The 24,201-nt window shown below is 45.4% G+C and overlaps 1 protein-coding gene across 1 annotated transcript; it reads left to right on the plus strand.

The window, feature by feature from the left end:
• Positions 1-22,864: 22,864 nt before the first annotated feature.
• On the plus strand, positions 22,865-23,731 carry LOC119960667 (probable G-protein coupled receptor 139). Its single transcript, XM_038788291.1, has one exon. The coding sequence runs from the start codon at positions 22,865-22,867 to the stop codon at positions 23,729-23,731; it is 867 nt and encodes a 288-aa protein (XP_038644219.1).
• Positions 23,732-24,201: the final 470 nt, after the last annotated feature.

The raw sequence follows: 24,201 nt of genomic DNA on the forward strand, positions 1-24,201 counted from the left end.
TCACAGCGCCAGAGTCCTAGGTCCGATACCATGCTTGGACCTCTGTCAGTGCGGCGTCTGCACATTCTTCCCATGCCTGTGTGGCTTTCGCTGGATGCTCTGGTATCCTCCCATTTGTGCCGAAACACGTGCTTGTTCGGGAATTGGAAATTGTGAATTCTTCCTCAGTGGACCTTAACAGGCGCCTGAATGTGGCGGCTGCGGGCTTTTCACAGTAACTTCATTGCAGAGTTAATGTGACATATGCTGTGACATTAATAAAGATTATTATTGGTAAAGATTATTAATATATTTATCGTTGAACGCATAATGCCTTGTCTTGAGCTGTCTACCCAGAAAGTGTGGGATTATCTCCTCCAGTCTCTCAGTCCCATTACCTCGTGTTCGTTGTTCAAGACAAATGCTTGAAAAATATATTTTTCATTACGATTTGGACTGCCGGCTCAGCAATACCTGATATGAATAATTAGAACAAAGAACAAAGCACAAATAAAAGTACAAACCAGAAACAGGCCCTGCGGCCCTCAATCCGGTGCTGAGCATGCTGTCCATTGATCCGAACATCTTCTACGGTTGCGGGGTCCGTATGCCTGTATTCCTATTCTGCTCATGTATTTATCAAGACGGGCACAGTTAAATCTATGTCCCCAAGAAATTTGCACTCTCACCCTGGAAAAATGCTTCTGACCATCCACTCCGTTCCGACGTCTTATACATCTGTAGGGATCTATCAGGTCGCCCCTTATCTTCCTAAGTATCTATGAGAACAAACCGAGTTTATCCAACCTACCCTAAGAGCTAATCCCCTCCGTACCAGACAATATCCTGTTAAATGTCGTCCATACTCGTCTCTAAAGGCTCCAAATTCCTCTGGTAGTGGGGCGGCCTGTACTGAACACTACTTTCCATGTGTAGCCTAATTAATTCGATACAACTGCAGCAACTAATGAATTAACTAGACAGACGAGTAAATAAACCTGAGGGCAGAGATTAGTAATTACCATTTTAATTTTACGGAAACGATCTAGCCCTAGGGCTATATGGTAAGTTGTAACTTCATCTGATAACATAAGAACATAAGAACAAGGAGCAGGAGTAGGCCATCTGGCCCCTCGAGCCTGCTCCGCCATTCAATGAGATCCTGGCTGATCTGTTGTGGACTCAGCTCCACTTTCCGGCCCGAACACCATAACCCTTAATCCCTTTTTTCTTCAAAAAACTATCTATCTTTACCTTAAAAACATGCAATGAAGGAGCCTCAACTGCTTCACTGGGCAAAGGATTCCATAGATTCAGAACCCTTTGGGTGAAGAAGTTCCTCCTAAACTCAGTCCAAAATCTACTTCCCCTTATTTTGAGGTTATGTCCCATAGTTGTGCTTTCACCCGCCAGTGGAAACAACCTGCCTGCATCTATCCTATCTATTCGCTTCATAATTTTAAATGTTTCTATAAGTTCCCCCCTCATCCTTCTAAATTCCAACGAGTACAGTCACAGACTACTCAACCTCTCCTCAAAATCCAACCCCTTCAGCTCTGGGAGTAACCTAGTGAATCTCCTCTGCACACCCTCTAGTGCCAGAACGTCATTTCTCAAGGAGACAAGAACTGAACACAATACTCCAGGTGTGGCCTCGCTAACACCTTATACAATTGCAACATAACCTCCTTAGTCTTGAACTCCATCCCTCTAGAAATGAAGGCCAACATTCCATTTGCCTTGTTAACCACCTGTTGCATTTGTAAACCAACCTTCTATGATTCATGCATTAGCACACCCAAGTCTCTCTGCACAGCGGCATGCTTTAATAATTTATCGTTTAAATAATAATCCCGTTTGCTGTTATTCCTACCAAAATGGATAACCTCACATCTGTCAACATTGTATTCCTTCTGCCTAGCCCATTCACTTAACCTATCCAAATCCATCTGCAGATCCCAGTATCCTCTGCACTTTTCGCTTTACCACTCATCTTAGTGTCATCTGCAAACTTGGACACATTGCCCTTGGTCCCCAACTCCAAATCATCTGTGTCAGTATTTAGTTTCAATTAATTAACTCGTGCATAAATGTCACTCAGCTGGGTGGAATGCTCTATCTGTGACATTTGGCAGCTCCGTGACGCTCCCAGCATTCCGACCGACTAATTCTTCTGGGAGTAACCAATGTCAACTCCTCACTGCCCCAGTGGTTCGGTTGGAGCAGAAATTAGATACACATGAGCATTCAGTTGGTGGAAAATGTCATAGATAGGAGTTCTAGAGATGTGGTCACACCCAAGGTGCAAGCAGACAGAAGGGTGACCGCTGTGAACGGCAGACAATCAGTGCAGTATCCCCTGTGGCTGTCCCCCTATCTGTCAGGTATACCGTTTTGGATACATTTGGACGGGAATGCCAATTAGGGGAAAACAACAGAAGCCAGAAAAGAGTCACCACAACTGGCTATGCTGCTCAGCAAGGGTGGGCAAAGTGGGAAGAGTGAAAGTTATAGGGGTGCAGCCATCTGGGATGGCCACTACCAGATACAAAATAGACGCTCGCAAAGATTGTAGGGAACTGTGGACAATACTAGAAAACAAACAGGCACAGAGCCTGAATGCATATTGGTGAAACAGCTCCAAGATGGAATTGAAGCTATAGGTCAATTAGCATATTGATAACCCATCTACGGGAACAAAGGAATGAAACTCAAGTAAACGATACCAGTACAGACATCCCAGCTCCAGTTGCCCAACCGACAAGAAGAAACAAAGCAAGGCCAGCGGCCACCTAAGACACTCCCAGCCATCAGTGCATCCACCCCTTCATTGGGAAAGATCGATAATAGTGATCTAGAAGCGACCCAATTAATTGGGACTAAGTTTAAAGCCCGCAAAAAGCGCGTGCATCCCCTCTAAGTACAGGAAGGAACCCCCACGAGAGAATTAGCTCTCTTGGACTTTGCTCTCAAAGCTGAGTGACCCGTGCACCAGCATCACCAGAAGCAAGTGACTTCAAGGTCAATGCTCGCCACCAGACGGACGACCTTAGCTTTTCTCCTGTATATCTTGAACCCAGCAGCCTCAGATTTGAACAGCGGCCATTTTTCCTCTGAATAAGTGGGCACCCGACGTTAAGTATAGGCGGTAGAGTTCGAGATAGTTTAGTTTGTAGTACTGCTGTGCATGTGTAGACCTTACTGTTTGTGTAAATAAGTTGTATTGACTTTGATCTAACAAAATGGTGTATTGGCTCTTTGATCGGTATTCGGGTTGAACCGTGTGGCGATATCGAGAGATACCTGGCAACTCGAAAGGATAAACATAATTGTGTTTAAGAAATGAGACCATATTGACCGCCATATATATAATCAGATAAATATAGCAACAGGAGGCTCGATAGTAAGGGGCCCAGATGAAAGAGACTCCAGGATGGTATGTTTCCTCCCTGTTGTCAAGAATGTCTCTGAATGAACACAAGCCATCTTGAAGGGGAGAGTGAACAGTCATAGAATGTAGCACACTTAGGTACAGACGCTATAGGCAGGAAGATTGATGCCGTCCTGCAGAAGGAGTTCAGGGAGTTGGGCGGTAAGTTAAAAAGCAGGACACCTAGGGCTGTAATCGCATCATTACTCCCTTTACCACGTGACAGAGAACCTAGAAATAAGAAGGTAGTGCCGCAAAACACGTTGCTAAACCGGTGGCGTAGGAGGGAGGTTTTCAGATTTCTAGGACATTGGATCTCTGCCGGGACAGGTGGGATCTGTGCAAGAAGTGCGGGTTGCATCTAAACTGGAGGGGCACCGATATCCGATAATCTCGCTGGGAGGTTTTACTCGTGTCACCCGAGAGAATTTAAAATCGTATGGCAAGGAGAGTGCGTTATCTTGGAAGGTATTGTAACTGAAGGGGGAATAAAGAACAGAAATACGTGAGCAACATCACCCTCAGGCAGAGCGATAAAGGGAACACGTGTAAGAAGGGAGGTGCTCAATGCAGGACTGAGGGTGTTGTACCTAAATGTGCGCAGTGTACGGAACAAGGTAAATAAGCTTGTTGTGCACATTTTAATTGGCCGGTTAAATGTTGTGGGCGTCACAGAGATGTGGCTGCAATGGTATCAGGGCTGGGATCTAAATATGCAAGGATATGTGTCCTATCAAATGGACAGGCAGATACACAAAGGGGGCAGGCTTTCATTGGCAGAAAGGAATTACGTTAAATCGCTAGCGAGGAGCGAAATAGGACCAGAAGGCACCTACTATTTGTGGGTAGAGTTGAGGAATCGTAGAGGTAAAAATACCATGATGGGAATTACGTACAGATCCCCAGCAGTAGTCAGGATGAGGAGCAAAAATAAATCAGGAGATCGGATAATCATGTCAAAAAGTCAAGATCACAATAATCGTGGGGGGCTTCAATGTGCAGGTGTATATGGAAAATCAGGTTGGTAGTGTATCCGAAGAAAATTAATTTGTGGACTGTCTAAGGGTAGTTCTTTTGTAGCAGCTTGTGATAGGGCGTACTGGGGAACAGTGAATTGGTGACTTGGTGATGTGCAATGAGGCAGACTTGATTCGGGAAATTAAGGTGAAGGAACCTTTAGTGAGCAGTGACCACAATGTGATAAAATTTACCCTGCAGTTTGAGAGGGCGAATCTGGAATCAAATGTAACGGAAATATATTTAAATAAGGTTAACTACAAATACATGAGGGAGGATTTGATCAGAAAAGGAGCCGAGCAGGGAAGTCAGTGCAACAGCAATGGCAGGAGTTTTGGGGGTTATTCTGGAGGTGCAACATATTTTCATCACAAGAAGGAGGAAACATGCCAAGGGCAGGACAAGTCAGCCATGGCTGACGAGGGAGGTCAAGGACACCATTCATGCCGAATCACATGCATACAATTTGGCGAGAATTAGTGGGAAGCCAGCGGATTGGGAAGCCTTTAAATGCGACCAGAGTACAACTGATCAAACAATAAGGGGTAGATGAAATATGAGAACCAGCTAGCTAGTAATATAAAATAAGACAGAAAAAGCTTCTTTTCAATATATAAAAGGTAAAAGAGAGGCAAAAATAAACATTAAAACACTGCAACATGTGGCTGGAGAAGTACTAATATTAGGATACAAACAAATGTCAGAGGAACTGTAAATTGCATCATTATTTACGGTGATGTGGAGATGCCGGCATTGGACTGGGGTGAGCACATTAAGAAGTCTTACAACACCAGGTTAAAGTCCAACAGGTTTATTTCAAACACTAGATTTCGGAGCCCTGCACCTCCCTCAGGTGAATGAAAAGGTATGTTCCTGAAACATATATAGAGACAAATTCAAAGGTGCCAGACAATGCTTAAAATGCGAACATGTGCAGGTAATCAAGTATTTACAGATCCACAGATAGGGGTAACTCTAGGTTCAAGAGGTGAAAGACACCCGTATTCGAGGAGCACCGGGTGGCAGAGGTGGCCATCACTACGGAGAAGGTCCTGGGGAAATTCAGACGTCTGAATGTTGATTGATCACCTGGAAAGGATGGACTACATCTGAAATTTCTAAATCCGATAGCTGAGGGCATTGTGGAGAGAGGAATAGTCACAGAGGTCTGGAACGTCGCTAATGTAGCGCTACTGTTTCAGAAGGGTGGGAAGCGTTGGAAGGGAAATGATGACCCTCTTGGCCTGACTCCGGTCATTGGTAAGATTTAGAGTCCATTAATAAAGATGAGATCGCGAAATTCTGGGAATTGCATGATGAAATAGGATTGAATCAGCGGGGCTTCGTCAAGTGGAGGTCATGTCTGAGAAATCTGTTAGAATTCTTTGAGAGGGAACAAGGAGGTTAGACAAAGAAGAGACAGTGGATGTGACATATTTTAATATGCAGAAGATCTTTTGCAAGATGCCGCACAGGACATTGTTAAATGTGTTAAGAGCCCATGGTGTTAAGTCTTCGATCCTGGCATATATAGAGGATTGGCTGACTGGCAGAAAGTAGTGAAGGGGGATGAAAAGGTATTTTTCTGGATGGTAGCCATTGACTTGTGGTGTGAATCAGAGGTCTGCGACACTTTCACCATAAACTTTCACCAAAGACAAAAATTATCTCGAAAAAGCAACTGAAGGCACTGTGCTACTTTTGCAGCATATATAAAAGTATGTATATGAACAGGTTGCATTGAGGAAACAGGGGACCCACGGATTGATTTAAACAGGCCAATAGAGTGGGCAATGAAGTGGTAGCTGAAACGCAATGTTGGAAATTGTGAGATTATGCATTTTAGAAGGAGGAATAGAGACATAGATTATTTTCTAAATGGGGAAATGCTTCAGATATCAGAAGCACAAATGCATTTTGGAGTTCTTGCTTTTTAAAAATACTTTTAATCCCCTCCTTTTTCACATTTTCTCCGTAATCCGTAACGAATGCAATGTCAACCCCCATATCAATAACAACGATCCCATCCCACCAAACCCCAAAGATGAGCCAACATCAGAAGAAGACAAAAAGGAATCACCGATAGTCATCACTAACACACACAGTTGCCCTCCCCCACCCTCCCAGCCTCCCCCTCCCCCAACTAATGTACTATGTGATCCAATTCTAGAAAGAGAATAACGAATAAAGGCCTGAATATTAGCATCCCACCATCCTTCCCCTCAGTTCATGTTTAGCCTTCTCAATAGTCAAGAATTCCTGCAGGTTTTCCCTATGACGAGGTACAGGGTGGAGAGGTTGATCTCCATCTTAACAGGATCAGCCTTCGGGGGATCGACAAGGCGAAAGCTACAATATCTGCCTCTGCATCCACTTCCAACCCGGTCTCGTCCGACATACAGAACATAGCCCGGGTCCAGTTTCACGTGACCACTTTGACATAACCCTAAAATCCCCCGTCCAACAATCCTCCAGCTGTTGACCGGACCAAAACTTATTAACGTGGTTTGCGCGGGCCCCTTCCCACAACGGACACACTCATATTCTACCTACTCAAAGAGCCGGTCATCCTGGCACTTCTAAGGTGTCCCCTTTGCACCATCTTCAGCTGTATCAGCCCCAGCCACACACACGAGGTGGAGGCGTTCACCCTCCGGAGCAACTCTCAACAGAACATTCCCTCCATACCCTCTCCATTTCTTCCACCAACTTTGCCTTGATCACTTCAAGCGGAGCCTTCGCCACTTCCAAAATAGCCATGATGTGGAGATGCCGGTGTTGGACTTGGGTGAGCACAGTAAGGAGTCTTACAACACCAGGTTAAAGTCCAACAGGATTGATTCAAACACGAGCTTTCGGAGCGCAGCTCCTTCCTCAGGTGAAGTCGTTTCCTCACCTGAAGAAGGAGCCGTGCTCCGAAAGCTCGTTTTTGAATCAATCCTGTTGGACTTTAACCTGGTGTTGTAAGACCTCTTACTGTGCTCTTCCAAAGACCGTAAACCAGCGACCCAATCCTTCTCCAGTCTCACTGTTGTCACAACTTCCTCCAGCAATGTGGAATACAGGTCTACTGGGAAGATTCCATCTCCTTTCTGGCAAAATCTCGAACCTGCATGCAAGAACATTTTTTGCACCGCTCCAGTCCATACTTCTGTCCCAGCTCTTTCAAACCTGCAAACCGACCCCCAAGAAATAAACTTTTTGTGTCCTAATTCCTTTCCCCTTCTATCTTCATTAATGTCCATCCAACTTCCTGGCTCAACTCTATGGTTCCCCCGAATCGGTATTTCCCTTGACACTGCTCCCAAACCGAAGTGCTGGCGAAACTGCCTCCAAATTCTCAACGAAGCTAATACTACCGGATTCCCTGAGTATATCCCTGGAGATGTTGGGAACGGCGCTGTTGCTAGCACCTTCAATACCGAACCCCTACGCAAAGTCTGCTCCATTCTGACCAATATGGAGTGAACTCCTCTGTCCCAGCTCCGTACCTTCTCCACATTCGCCGCCCAGTAAAAATACATCAGGTTCAGAACACCTAAACACCCCTGCCGGCCTTCCTCTCTGAAGTAGCAGCTTTCTAATTCTGGCCACCGTTGCTCCACATATGAACCATGTCATTGTCTCTTCAATATCTGTAAAAATTGTCTTTGCAAGAAAATCGGCAGGCATTGGAAAATAAACAACTGACCCGCCAGTGACAGAGGGTCACAATCCCACCTTAATAGATCAGCTTTCACCCTCCCCACCAAACTAGAAATTCTGTACCTACAGAACCCCACCCTCCCCAATTCCGAGAAACCTGCATCCCCAGGTACCTAAACGGAGTCATTGCCCTACCGAATGGCAGCCCCCCCCCCCCCCCCCCCACCCCCACACACACCCCTGTCGCTAACACCCCGGCCAAGACAGCACAAAATATTCACTCTTGTCTAGATTTAATATGAACCCAAAAAAAGAATTATATACCCGAAGCAGCTCCTGTATTCTCCCTATTGACAGACCCGGTTCCCACACGTATAGTAACAAGTCGTCAGCATACAGGGACGGCGTACGCACTATCTCCCGCACTCCTGGCACTATCCCTGTCCATACCCCCGAACGTCTTACTGCGATCGCCAATGGATCAATCGCGAATGCAAACAGCAGGGGGGGCATAGGTCATCCCTGCCTATCCCACGGTGGAGGGGAAAGTATTCCAAGCTGATGTAATTTGTGTGGATACTGGCCCTCGGCTTCTTATACAGTAGTTTTACCCAGTCCACAAATCTTGCTCCAACCCCAAGCCGCTCCAAAACTGCCATTAATTCTGCCCGGTCAAACAGTATATCGGCCTGAAATGTCACAACCACCTGTTTCATTCCACTCCGCCGGTGCAATAATCACGTTCAATACCCTTCCTAACATTTGAAAATAAATATCTCCCTCTCATAAACCCCATCTGATATTCATCTATTAGCTTCGGGAGGCACTCTTATAGCCTACATGCCAGTAACTTCGCCGATATCTTTACATTGACGTTTAAAGATTATAGGGGCTTGTAAGACTTGCACATTGTCTGATCCATATCTTTTTTAAGTAACAGGAAATCGACGCCTGGCCCAAAGTTTGTGGTAACACCCCCGTTCCTGTCGCCTCCTCAAATATCACCACCGTCAGCGGGTTATCCTTGATTTTTTTTAAATATTCCACCAGAAACCCATTCGGTCCTGCCTCCTTCCAAGACTGTATCCATCCAATCGCATCTTTGATGTCCTGCTCAAATATGCCATCTAATGTAGCCCTTTCTCCCTCCCCTAACCTCGGGCATTCAAGCACAGATATAAATTCCTGCACCTCCCGGTCTTCCCCAGGTGGCTCCGACTTGTACAAGCTCTCAAAGAATTCCTCAAATACCTTGTTAATCTGATCTGGAGCCACCACCAACAACCCTGGCATGTCCCGGACTTGGATCGCCACAATTGATGCACCACCTGCCTGGTAGATAGTCGGTTAATGCACGCCGGTAATTCCTCCCTCTTTTCCAATTTTGCTGGATCCCCATCTTCTGCATAACTTCTAACTACCTCCAACATCGCGTCTATTACCATCTGACGTTCCAGCCTCCCCTCTTTGTCCACCCCAGCCTTAACCGTGATCACCTCAACCCTCACCATCGCCTTTAGAGCCTCTCAGACAATCACCTTTAGAGCCACGCCGTGCGGTTAAAACCTACATATACCTCAATGTATTTTGTCAATTTTATCACAGAACCCTTGGTTCCCCCAACGGTTCCACATCTAATTTCCACCACAGCTTCAGTATCCCCAGCAGTCTCAGCATAAACCGTACCAGCAGCAACAGTCCCAGCATAAACAGTACCAGCAGCAGCAGTCCCAGCATAAACAGTACCAGCAGCAGCCCCAGCATAAACAGTACCATCAGCAGCAGTCGCAGCAGAAACAGTACCAACAGCAGCAGTCCCAGCATAAACCGTACCAGCAGCAACAGTCCCATGATAAACATGACCAGCAGCAGCAGTCCCAGCAGAAACAGTACCAACACCAGCAGCTCCAGCACAAACAGTACCAGCAGCAGCAGCCCCACAATAAACAGTACCAACAGCAGCAGCCCCAGCAGAAACAGCACCAGCAGCAATCCCAGCATAAACAGTACCAACACCAGCAGCCCCAGCACAAACAGTACCAGCAGCAGTCCCAGCAGAAACAGTACCAACAGCAGCAGCCCCAGCAGAAACAGCACCAGCAGCCCCAGCAGAATCAGTACCAGCAGCAGTCCCAGCATAAACGGTAGCACAAGCAGCAGCACCAGCATAAACAGAACCAACAGCAGCCCCAGCAGAAACAGTGCCAACAGCAGCAGCCCCAGCAGAAACAGTACCAACAGCAGCCCCAGCAGAAACAGTACCAACATCAGCATTCCAGCAGAAACAGTACCAACATCAGCAGCCTCAGCAGAAACAGTACCAGCAGCAGGCCCAGCTGAAACAGTACCTGCAGCAGCAGTCCCAGCAGAAACAGTGCCAAGAGTAACAGTCCAAGCAGAAACAGTACCAACAGCAGCAGTCCCAGCAGAAACAGTACCAGCAGCAGCTCTAGCAGAAACAGTACCAGCAGCAGCCACAGCATAAACAATACCAACAGCAGCCCCAGCATAAACAGTACCAACAGCAGCATTCCAGCAGAAACAGTACCAGCAGCAGCAGCCCCAGTATAAACAATGCCAGGAGTAACAGTCCAAACAGAAAAAGTACCAGCAGCAGTCCCAACAGAAACAATACCAGCAGCAACAGTCCCAGCAGAAACATTACCAACAGCAGCAGCCCCAGCAGAAACAGTACCAACAGCAGCAGTCCCAGCATAAACAGTACCAGCAGCAGACCCAGCAGTAACAGTACCAGCAGCAGCTCCAGCATAAACATGTACCAGCAGCAGCAGCACCAGCAGAAACAATGCCAGCAGCAATCCCAGCAGAAAAAGTACCAGCAGCAGCAGTCCCAGCATAAAATTGTACGAGCAGCAGCAGTCCCAGCAGAAACAGTACCAGCAGCAGCAGTCCCAGCAGAAACAGTACCAACAGCAGCAGTCCCAGCAGAAACAGTACCAGCAGCAGTCCCAGCATAAAAAGTACCAGCATCAGCAGTCCCAGCAGAAACAGTACCAACAGCAGCCCCAGCAGAAACAGTACCAGCAGCAGCAGTCCCAGCAGAAACAGTACCAGCAACAGCAGTCCCAGCATAAACAGCAGCAGCAGCGGCAGCCCCAGCAGAAACAGTGCCAGCAACAGTCCCAACCTAAACAGCACCAATAGGCTTGGAGGGCCGAATGCCTGTACCTGTGCTGGATTGTTCTTTGTTCTTTGTAATCGTCCATGAATCTGCAAACCGAGCATTATATGCACTTCCTGCATGGAAACTAATCGTTTGTTAGATAACCAGATGCAATCTGTTCAGAAAATTCCAAGTGTCGTCTCACCAAGACTATGCACAGTTGCAATAAGTAATCCATACTGCTGTACTCACGCCTTGAAATGATACCAGTACACTATACCAGTATACCGAGTTGTCTTTCCACCTCAACATATCCCAAATGTATCTCCACTTAAATATTACTCTTCCGTTCTCGCCACTGCCCCAGGTGGTAATTTCAGATTCATCTTGGCCATTCAATCAACTTGTCGATATCACTCCGAAGTCTCTCAACATCCTCCTCACCACTCCCATTCCCACTACGTTTATTGTTGCCAGAAAATTTGAAACTATTGCAATTGTTTCGTTTATCCAAATTTCTGAAGTATGTTATGAATAGACAGTGCCCAAGAGGTGATTCCTGCGGATCCCGCTCATCATCAGCTGCCATGGGGGCAAAGCCCCACTTCTTCTACTTTCTGACCTGTATCTCTCATCAGCACTCAATACACGCTAATATATTATCCCCAAACTCATATGCTTCAATATTGCAAACTGACATCGCATTTCCGAATTTATAAACATTTTTATTTCAAAACATGCGAGCTTGGAATGATGGTGTTTGTGCGAACAGCACAAGACAGAACGTACATCAAATATTCACATTTGTATAGTTAATTAACCTGTTAGAAATCGGTCAACATTTGGAATTTAGAAATCCACTACGAACTGTGTGAAACAACTCAATGACGTAATCTGTTTGTTCCCTTGCAGAAAGATAACTGATGTTGCAACTTCAATGTCCCTGCGGTGATCCAAGATGGTATAACTGAGAAGCTTCCGTCAGAAAGTACCTCACAAGTTAACAGCGAGGCATTATCTGCAGCCGGAAGGAGCCTATCAATTAACAGTGAAGATGCCGGAAATATTTGCAAGTATCGAGCAAGTATTTTATACTTTCCTTGTTTTTATTGGTGTTCCCGGTACGTTACTCTTCTCAGCTCAGTTGTTTAAATCTGTGATTGATATTCTCCGGTTTTATACTGTTATTAAATTTCCTGTTGAGCCGATGGTTACCGTTGTGCAGGCACGTGATCATTGATCTGATCTGTCTTCAAATTAACTACCCGAATTCGCACTGTGCGATCACACGATTTCCTGAACTAATGAGCCACCCATGTGTACAACTTACAGCTCAACGGAAATGTACAGTTATTGTGTTTCATTTCATATCTTGATACTTGAACCCAGACTTAAATTTGTACATGGTTTTTGACGGACGGAATTAGCAGGAATACGAAACATAATGAGGGTTGCAAATCAGAGAGGATGACCTGATTCACGTGGCAATGTATTCCTGAGAGCAATTGTCGGTGTAGAATTGTACTGATTGTGATCACCAATCGCAGTCGAATACATAACCACAGTAAATATCTGTTAGAGAGTCCATCTGTCAATTCTGTTTTTGTGTTGTCCAGGAAGCAAGCTAGTATTGGATAATTGACCGAACTGACCATTGATAAATGTAGATATCTGTCAGTTTTAGAATTGCACCGAGTGTATGTTACTAAACAGAGTGGAATACGCGATTTCAGCCTCCGGTGCCCATGTATTACTGGGAGTACCTGTCAGTGTGGAATTGTGTGCAGTGTGAGTCGCAAACTGGTGTGAAATAATTTGATTCAATTTTGATATCATGACTTGGGGTCTGAGAGATGACCATTCCAAGTAGCTGACGCTCTGTTTTACCAATCTTTCACACTGAAAAGTTGAATGTTTTGTGCAGTTGGTTGACGAACCTTTCCAATGGGTGCATACAATACAATGTGCAATCATGTGTGTGTTTCGTAATGATCTGCTCAAACAGAAACTGTTGTTTCGGAAATTTGAACAACCCGACAAATCTCTAACTGTGCCCCAATCCACTTCGTGGTTTGGTTCACTTCCATTCTACCAGAAATTAATTCCAATAACTGTTGCATTGTGACGGTAGTTGAACCTGGGGCACTGTATTAATTGATTCATGGATCTATTCATCAGAACCTCTAACTGGCCCAATTCCGTCCTGCACTCTGGTTGTAAAAGGAATATTTGTAAAATTATTTTTCCAATTGATACGAAAAGCCTGACGGCTAACGTTTTTGGAACACATTTGCAAGGTAAATGTCAATGGACGACTTATTATCCATGTGTTTACAAATTTGCTGTATTCCTCCTCTCAGTTAAATCTTGTCTTTTGTTTTAGAAATTACATTGTTGTCTTCCGATTGCATCTCAGTTATGTAAGTGTGGAACAATATTCATCCTTTCCTCATGGCCACATCAATTCCCACCTTCTGCTGCTTGCGCGCTTAATTCCAATATTTCTTGCCATTCGTCGGGAGACTGTACTGTTGCAACTTTACACTTTAATTCCAAAATCAGTGAGCTTGGTAATTATCTTATTAATTAAATCCATAATGTAGATAGTTAATCAAATACTTTAACAAGGTGTGACCTGTTTGGAATGTGTGTTGAAGACAGTTGATTATATTCTGTATGTCTGGGTTTCCGTTTTTTTTATTACCATTAGCTTAATTTCTTTCCGGAAACATCAGTTAGCCACGCTGCAATTCGTTTTTGTGCTAGCCTCTGTTTCAAACCATCTGCCATTAAATCCTTTGGCAATTAACTCATGATTGTTAATGAACAGGAAATAAATAACGTACTCTCTCTCACCATCACATTTTCAGCAACATTTTTGAATTAAATCCATCTACACCAGCTATGTAGCTTTTCTTTGATTACTTTGGCTTTAACTTAATCAAATGTTTTGGTTGGATTTTAATCGCTAGCATCTCACAGATTAGTTGCTACATTCATGATGCATTTCCCTTTCTCAAGCACAGGGTCCGAATGCAAATCCATCTGTTCATCCCGCGCCCAACGACTCACATTAACAGTGAACCCTTCGAAGCGCGGACCTGTGCTTCACAATTACTTTTCCATTTCAAACTTGTCAGTCTGGTCGTCTCTGCTGCAAACGCTAATAAACCTCGTTAGCCTTAAATAGAGTAGATGGCATCAGATTATTCCAGACTCAAATTGCAGCGACATTGGAGTTAATAACTTCGTATGCTCGTAAAATATAGGAGCAAATTTGGGCCATTCGCCCATCGAGTCTGCTGCGTCATTAGAACATGGCTGATATGTTCCTCATCTGTTATCTACAATGTTACAGACCACGAACTGCATGGCGACATCAGCCAGAATATCTCCTCCTAGAAAACAACTAGGAGCGGGAATCGTCAATTTAGCCTCCCGAGCCCAACAACCTGAATGTGATCGTGGCTGATCCCATCATGACCTCAACGCCAGTGTCCTGCCCGCTCATTATTACTATTCACAGATTAACAATGATAAATCTGTAAATTTACTAACTTGTCTATCTGTGTTCAAGCTATACAAGATATTTGAGCCAGTTCTGTCTCTTCTCTCACATGGATAGTTAATGGTAATTTCCTGACTCTGTTGGCGAAATCATCATTTCCTTTGACTTGGGAGATGTTATCATAATTGTTCAATTCAACAGCCGTTCTCACCACAATCACCGTCTCTGAGAGAAAATTCCCTTCCCGCGTTTCTTATTAATTCTCCTATTATATCCCGGACTTTCTCACCTACCTTGAATATACTATTAGCCTCCACTACTCATTTCCAATATATACGACTTGCTCCACATCGTGCCAAACGATTCAGATGATCTTCCCTGCAATATGCTCCTGAAATTTATTCATTATCCAGTAGCCCAGTTTCCCTCCATTGTGTTTGAAGGGACACTGTGCCAGGTTCAGTCAATTGGTCGTGTTCATGTTTCCGTTCCTTCCCCTCATGGCTGAAACAGTGTGAAATCCCCCCTTGACATCGCCTTGCCGCAACAAAGTTGCAAATACAAAGTATACTGTTCTTTCATTTCAAACTGAACTACTTCAGAACCCCCATTGCACGTCTGTGGATAATCCCCCTACAGTCTATAGTTCGGTGCCTTGGCTGCCTTTTGGCTGAATCTGGTGGTCTTGCTGCTTTCACTTGGTAGTCTTCTGCTTTCAATGTTGAGGTGGTTTAAAACCTCAGGAAAAGTAATTGTGAAGCACAGGTCCGCGCTTCGAAGGGACAGTGTGAAGCTTTAAAGGGAGAATGAATTATCATATGGATTCCATGCATTGGGATGTCATCTTATTCAAATATGTAATTCTCCTCTTATTTCTTCGAATTTAATAATTCGAACAAGATCATCAGCCCATTTAACCACTGAAATAATCCTGCATTATTTTACGACTACATATTTGTGTTTGAACTAAAAGGAAATATTGTGCCATCATCTGTTTACTCATTTAGGAATGCCAAGGACTTTCATACTTAATTATGTGTTGTTTGGTCCAACTGTCCAAAATCGGTTTTATTTTGCATAGTGTCAGATTTAATAGCATTAAATACTTTCTCAGTTAACCTTAGAGAGTACAATGCAAATCGTGAAGAATGTCAGAAATGTATATATATAGTGCATTATGAACATGTGTATTTTGCAGTACAGCTATTTAAAAATGAAGTCAATCTATATCGATGATTAGTCTTCTTAGTCTGTGACAAAGGAGTTAACAGCTCGGCAGTCTCTGATGGCACTCATGGGAGGGCGGGGTCTGCATTTTGTGTTCAGTTGTCAGCCCTGCCCTGTGCCTGTTGTCTTTAGTTTTCTGTCAGAGTTCTGCTCAGTGTTCAGAAGAAAATAGTTGTGTTTCCCAGACAGACTTCTATAAGCGTCTCTCCCAAGGACTTGTGAACCGACAAGCGACTGATTGTTAGCTTTAACAGTAAGTGGCATTTGACATGTTTGTGGATTTTGCTTCACTGAAATTTTAGAGGGAGATGAGGAAGAGCTGTGAGACCCGCTCTTTATTATTATAATAACTGCCTAAGTGTTCATCAAAAGCTGATCTGTTTTTTCTTTTGCTTGAATGTTAACAGGACTAAGCGTGTGTTCAAAAGAAAGATTTTTTAAGTAACGATAAATCCCTACTTGTCAGAAGAATCACTTCTTGGTGTGAAGCATCATTTCCTCACAGTTTACAAATTGAACAGATTGTTGGGATTTCTCACCCGATTTCCTTATATAAACTGGGGGGCCTGATCTGGTCTGGTGCTGTAACAACAAGTCCCGAAAATGTGCAAAGTTCAGCTCCACTACATATATTACATCCTAATAAATGAGACAAACATTTTACCTTGTATTGTTGACACTCGTCAACCATACACAACATCCGCTTCTGTTCATGTTACGGTCCAATAAATGTACAACCTGTCCATGCAGTCCACCACGCTTGACTTTCCACCCACTTCCAAACATCTATATTATTGCTTTCCCTTACAAAGACTCAATCACACACATCCATTCCATCGCTCACAGACATACAGACTCACGCCATCACACTGCCATGTAAACTAGCTCACTCAAACACACACCTGTGCTCATTAAAATTTGGAATAATCATGAGACATTTGAGATGAATGGAAGGCTATACTTGGTAGATGCTGAGAGTCTGTTTACAATTGTGCGAGAGTCTAGATCGTAGGGTCATATTCTCAGTATATATGGTCACCCATTTCGGGCAGAGAGGAGGAGGAATTTCTTCTCACGACATAACCCATAAAATTTTCGGAGTAGAACCGACTGAAAACTGCAAAACTACAGATAGACGGCTTCACCCCTTAATTACGTCAGAAAACATTGTTTTGTCTCTTCCTTCTCACACGTCCCATGCCTTGTGTATTCAGGATTAAGGACCATCCGTCACAACATTATCTGCACAGCATGGGTCCTTCAAAATAATCCTGAATACACAGGGCATGGGACATGTGAGAGGGAAGAGAGGGAAGAATATTTTCTGAAGTAATTCAGGGGTGAAGCCAGGTCTGTCGTAGTTTTGCAGCTTTCAATAGGTTCTTCTCTCACAATACGGGCCTTGAGCCGAAACCTGGCAGATTCTCTCCTCGGGTTCTGCATAGATTCCTTGGATCTGAGTAACTGCCTTGTTCCCCAATTTCATTGTTCCTCTTGACTTTTCTGATACTTGTTATCTAAACTGACATGTGCTGAAATTAGCCATGAATGTGTTTTATTCAGAAATACCGAAGGTGTTTTTGAAATTAAAGTGCTGTGCTCTATCTTACAAATCTAGTATATAAGTCCTCATAGTTATTTGAATATGTCAGCTCCTTATGGTTGATGTTGGTCTTTGCACTGACTACTGTTTATAATTAATGGGAGGCATTGGCATACTGATAGTATCACTGGATAAGTAAACCAGACACTCAGAAAAATGCTCTGCGTACCAGGATGAAATGCCACGACTTCGCATGAAATTTGAATTTAATACAAATCTCGAATTAAAAGTCTAACGGTGACGATGAAAAAAATGCCAATTGTTGGAAAGAGCCATGTGCTTTCCCTGTAGGGAAGGGAATCTGCCGTCCTTACCTGGTCTCCCAAAATGTGCATCCACACCCACAGCGATGTGGTTGACACTTCACTGCTCCCTCACGGGCAATTGCGGATGCCCAATACATTCGGGCACAGCCTGTGAAGCTCCACCGTCCGTGAACAGATGAAAAAATAATATTCTGCATTTACAGTTGATTCCTTATCTATTATGTTTTGCTTACATTATTTTTCAAAATACTGGCACAGATTTAAGTGGTCTATAATTGGTGTTCTACATTTTGGTTGAAGTTAATGTAGACGATTAGCTTCCGATTAGGATGAATGCCGACATTCCTTGTTGGATTCTGTAATATATTGTCGGTAGGCACTGAACGGCAATGTCAGCATTGTTCTTTGATTTCATTTCCATTTGATTTCAGTTATTATTGTCACATATATTAATATAGAGTGAAAAGAGTTGTTTCTTGCATGCTATGCAGAAAACGCATACCGTACATAGGGAAGGCAAGAGAGACTTCGACCGCAGTCACTCGTCGGAAGCACAGGCCCTGATGAACGGTCAGTGAGGGGTGCAGCATGTGAACTGTCGTGTATACAGCGGCAGGGACGGTCCGTGGCTGGATTGTTGGAAAGTGAGGGGTGCAGCATTAGGGCTGCCGAGCATACTGCGGCAGCGGCGGTCCGTGGCTGTTGAACGGTCAGTGAGGGGTGCAGCATGAGGGCTGCCGTGCATACTGCGGCAGGGGCGGTCCGTGGCTGATGAACGGTCAGTGAGGGGGCAGCATGAGGGCTGCCGTGCACACTGCGGCAGGGGCGGTCAGTGGCTGGATTGACGGTCAGTGAGGGGTGTTGCATGAGGGCTGCCGTGCATACTGCGGCAGGGACGGTCCCTCGCTGATGAACGGTCAGTGAGGGGTGCAGCATGAGGGCTGCCGTGCATACTGCGGGAGGGAGGGTCCGTGGCTGATGAACGGTCAGTGAGGGGGGCAGCATGGGGGCTGCCGTTCATACTGCGGCAGGGACGGTCCATGGCTGATGAACGGTCAGTGAGGGGTGCAGCATGAGGGCAGCCGTGCGTGCTGCGGCAGGGGCGGTCCGTGGCTGATGAACGGTCAGTGAGGGGGGCAGCATTAGGGCTGTCGGGCACACTGCGGCAGGGACGGTCCATGGCTGATGAACGGTCAGTGAGGGGGCAGCATGAGGGCTGCCGTGCACACTGCGGCAGGGGCGGTCAGTGGCTGGATTGACGGTCAGTGAGGGGTGCAGCATGAGGGCCGCCGTGCATACTGCGGCAGGGGCGGTCCGTGGCTGATGAGCGGTCAGTGAGGGGTGCAGCATGTGGACTGCCGTGTATGCTGCGGCAGGGACGGTCCGTGGCTGCGCTGATGGACGGTCAGTGAGGGGTTCAGCATGAGGGCTGCCGTGCATACTGCAGGGGGGGGGGGGGTCCGTGGCTGGATTGATGAACGGACAGTGAGGGGTGCAGCATGAGGTCTGCCGTGCATACTGCAGCAGGGGCGGTCCGTGGCTGATGAACGGTCAGTGAGGGCCGCAGCATGGGAGCTGCCGTGCATACTGCGGCAGCGGAAATCGGTGGCTGGACAATGTGGGCCCGGAGGTGCCAGCCCGATCTCGTGGACAACGCCCCAGTCACCACCCGTCACTATCCGCTAAATCCGCACCTCACTGCACTCCGCCAACATCCTCTCGGCCAGCCAGCCGCAGGACTAGCTGCACGCATTGGCTCCTCTGGGATCATGTCCTTCCGCCTGTCTCCCTCAGCACCATGATACCTGATTCCTGATTTTCAAAAGTACGGGAGAAACTCGCCGCTGGTAATTCCTCCTGGCAGAAGCTGATCATCGCGGAAGCCGCGGGATTAGAAGGTCAGCGCGTTCATGATAGGCCAACGGTCTTTACCGTCCGAGGGGTTAGAACGCATTGACGCTGCTGTCCAAACACTGGACCCTGGCCTTCTGTCGGGCACCTGGCGCTAGCCACGATTGCTGACTCACATGGGAATCTCCGCCTAATCGAGTTGGTTTCACTGGCCAAAGTACCCTTCCCACGTGCAGCCAGTAGTTGAAATGTTTGCTGATAATGTGAAGGAAATCCCGCTAATTGATTGGCATAGTAATTCGACACAATCCGATTGATCTGATTCGTGACTGGGGAACCTCTAAGGTCTGTTGTACGATATTGAGGCCCTTTGTGTGAGGGCTAATCCCGAGGAGCTGCCGAGGCGATGAAAAGTATGTCGAGTTTTCGTGCGTGGGGATTGGCGCTCAGTGTGAATGATGATGATTAAAGTATATGATTAGGAGGAAAGTAACTGGGCACCTGTCAGTGATACTATCCCAATAATGGTTGTATTTGAGAGGATGGAAGGCAGATTTCCAGTCACGTGGCTATTGCTGAATGTAGTAAATATTTTGCTGAGTGTTCTGACCCGGCAGTGCGCTCTTGTTCCAGACAGTGATGTCTAAACCTGGTGGTCGCTAATCGTTGGGAGTTTGTTTCATTCCTGGAAGGGTGATTAATTCTGTGGCAGGTCTCATTCTGAGAGAGGTGCCATTTGATTGTGCCAGGGCAGATCATCGGAAACCGAGTACTTATTCCTGAGGCGCTGCGGGGTTCTGAATCAGGCTGGAGGACTGATCGTGGGTGAAAGACGATTGGTGGAGATATCAGTTTCCAAGAAATGGATCTGAACCAGAAAGGCGAGCATTCCTTGTGATTTTCACATCACTGGATTGGAACCAACCTTGGAGACTGTGTCATCTCCCAACAGAGCTCTAAGTCTCTAATTACCTGATCAGGGATTATATTCCATACTGGGGGCATTGGAGTTTAGACTACGTCAGATACATGGCCTGCATGTTTGGAATATTTCATAGAATTTACAGTGCAGAAGGAGGCCATTCGGCCCATCGAGTCTGCACCGGCTCCTGGAAAGAGCACCCTACCCAAGGTTAACACCTCCACCCTATCCCCATAACCCAGTAACCCAGTAACCCCACCCAACACTAAGGGCAATTTTGAACATTAAGGGCAATTTATCATGACCAATCCACCGAACCAGCACATCTTTGGACGGTGGGAGGAAACAGGTGCACCCGGAGGAACCCCACGCACACACATAAGAACATAAGAACTAGGAGCAGGAGTAGGCCATCTGGCCCGTCGAGCCTGCTCCGCCATTCAATGAGATCATGGCTGATCTTTTGTGGACTCAGCTCCACTTTCCGGCCCGAACACCATAACCCTTAATCCCTTTATTCTTCAAAAAACTATTTATCTTTACCTTAAAAACATGTAATGAAGGAGCCTCAACTGCTTCACTGGGCAATGAATTCCATAGATTCACAACCCTTTGGGTGAAGAAGTTCCTCCTAAACTCAGTCCTAAATCTACTTCCCCTTATTTTGAGGCTATTTCCCCTTGTTCTGCTGTCACCCCCCAGTGGAAACAACCTGCCCGCATCTATCCTATCTATTCCCTTCATAATTTTAAATGTTTCTATAAGGTCCCCCTCATCCTTCTAAATTCCAACGAGTACAGTCCCAGTCTACTCAACCTCTCCTCATAATCGAACCCCTTCAGCTCTGGGATTAACCTAGTGAATCTCCTCTACTCACCCTCCAGCGCCAGTACGTCCTTTCTCAAGTAAGGAGACCAAAACTGAACACAATACTCCAGGTGTGGCCGCACTAACACCTTATGCAATTGCAACATAACCTCCCTAGTCTTAAACTCCATCCCTCGAGCAATGAAGGACAAAATTCCATTTGCCTTCTTAATCACATGTTGCACTTGTAAACCAAACTTCTGTGACTCATGCACTAGCACACCCAAGTCTCTCTGAACAGCGGCATGCTTTAATATTTTATCGTTTAAATAATAATCCCGTTTGCTGTTATTCCTACCAAAATGGATAACCCCACATTTGTCAACATTGTATTCCATCTGCCAGACCCTAGCCCATTCACTTAACCTATCCAAATCCCTCTGCAGACATCCAGTATCCTCTGCACTTTTCGCTTTACCACTCATCTTAGTGTTATCTGCAAACGTGGACACATTGCCCTTGGTCCCCAACTCCAAATCGTCTATGTATATTGTGAACAATTGTGGGCCCAACACGGATCCCTGAGGAACACCACTAGCTACTGATTGCCAACCAGATAAACACCCATTTATCCCAACACTTTGTTTTCTATTAATTAACCAATCCTCTATCCATGCTACTACTTTACCCTTAATGCCATGCATCTTTATCTTGTGCAGGAGTGCAGACCCCGCAAAGACAGTGTCCCAAGCCAGGAATCGAACTTGGGACCCTGGAGCTGTGAAGCGATTGTGTTATCCACAATGCTACCATTGTTCCATACATGGTAGGGGTCAAAACCTGTAGAGGGCCTATTTCTGGGATTGCATGCTGTGGGGATGGAGGAAAGCTGGCGATAGCCGATTCCTGAGTATTGTTTGTTTGGGCGCTGTCTCTAACAATGCTATTGTTATTTTCCCTATCGTGGTAGACGATATGGCCACGTGACATTGGTGGTAACCCTTGGAAAATGCAGTAATCCTGCTGACGTGCATCCACTGAGGACACCAGTTCCAGCATGTGTAATCTGATTCAGAATCCGATAAGTTATTGGCGGATCGATCGCTCACCCATTGCCAAAAGTTGCCGTCTTCGTGTACACTTTTTTTTTCCATTGTCGAAACATGACCTGTCAACGGGAAACCTGTCAAACAGATGAAATCAGATAGCCAATCTCATAAATCATTTAGGTGATTGAACGAGCGTTCAGATGTACCGACAGGGCCGAGGTTGGGATATTTACATTATGAATTCAGAACAAGGCCCAATCCAGGCGGTTTGTGAAACTCAGATTCATTTGTGCCTGATTCAGAAAAGGCCAATGTGTTATCAGTAACTAGAAATATTTACTCTCGTCTCTATTTTGCAGTTAATTTAATGGCAATTCTGATCCTGTCCAGGAGAAATTGTGGCCTTACCGTCTGCGTCACTCGGTACCTCATCGCCATGTCAACGGCGGATCTTCTGGTTATTATCATCGTGGTCATATTGACAATAATGAATGATTATTATTTCCCAGTGAGTTTCCTATACATCACCCCTGTGTGCAGTAGTAAAATTGTCCTGATGGGAGCAGCCACAAATTGTTCCGTTTGGTTCACCATAGCGTTTTCCTTTGATCGATTTGTGGCCATTTGTTGTCAGAAGCTGAAAACAAAATGCTGCACCGGAAAAAAAGCGACTGTGGTTCTCGCAACAACTGGAATGCTGGTATTTTTAAAAAACATTCCCTTCTACTTTACAGAAAAGCCTATATTCATATTCAACAATGTACCTTGGGGCTGTCAAAAGAAAGCAAGCATATATTTTGATGCTAGATGGGTTGGATTTCAGTGGTTTGATAAGGTCACAACTCCGTTGCTCCCGTTCGGTTTAATCCTGTTGGTAAACGCTCTGACAGTCAGACACATTGTTATGACAAGTCGGGTCCGTCAGGGACTGATGACGCACAGTAAGGGACAAAATTACAGTGATCGAGAGATGGAAAGCAGAAGGAAATCTATGATTTTACTCTTCAGCATATCTGGAACCTTCATTCTCTTCTGGTCGGTCAATGTTATAACATTCCTGTATGTTAAAGTGATCGGATTATTTAATATCGGTGAATTTGTATACACTTTAGAAAGAGCTGCAGCTATGCTGCTCAATTTAAATTGTTGCACAAACACATTTATTTATGTGGTAACTCAGGCCAAGTTCAGAGATCAAATCAAGTTAACGCTGAAATATCCGTTCAAAGCCATTGCACAGAGACTCCATCAATCCAGGAACTCCGCCTGGAGACTGACAGCCGGGTCAGCGAATCAGGTGTAAAGCAGTATCACTGCGATCTGCTTCAGCTGAGCAGAAATCCTATCCCCATCACTCCGATAACCTGTCAAACAGATATAATCATCCAGTCAGTGAAGTTCGTCTCAGCAAACCGTTGAATATGAACTGGTGATGTAAGGACCCATCAGCCAACCAGGAAATCTAAGGGAAACACCCGCAGAATCACTGAGGAACTGAACAGAGAGAGAAGGCTCCATGACATTGAACCGCAGTTCTGAGTCACGTCACCTCCATTCAGAACACTGGCGGTTTAATGGTGACGGAGAGCCGGGAATGTCGGTAGGAAATGTGGCCAATTACTGGCGACGGAGAATCGCTTCCTGGTCTGACGTCGTCGTTGAACTTGTCTGGATAATCCCAGCGACATTTTTCGATATCGGACAAAAATTCAGTCCTTCCCATTGTCAACTGAGATATTCGCTATTAGAAGTACACGGGATAGTGGTGGGGAA

This window comes from Scyliorhinus canicula, unplaced genomic scaffold (assembly GCF_902713615.1).
Source record: "Scyliorhinus canicula unplaced genomic scaffold, sScyCan1.1, whole genome shotgun sequence".
NCBI lineage: Eukaryota > Metazoa > Chordata > Chondrichthyes > Carcharhiniformes > Scyliorhinidae > Scyliorhinus > Scyliorhinus canicula.

What these genes read in the sequence shown, in the direction of transcription:
- LOC119960667 (XM_038788291.1), top strand. Translation starts at nt 22,865, where the DNA reads ATGTCAACGGCGGATCTTCTGGTTATTATCATCGTGGTCATATTGACA.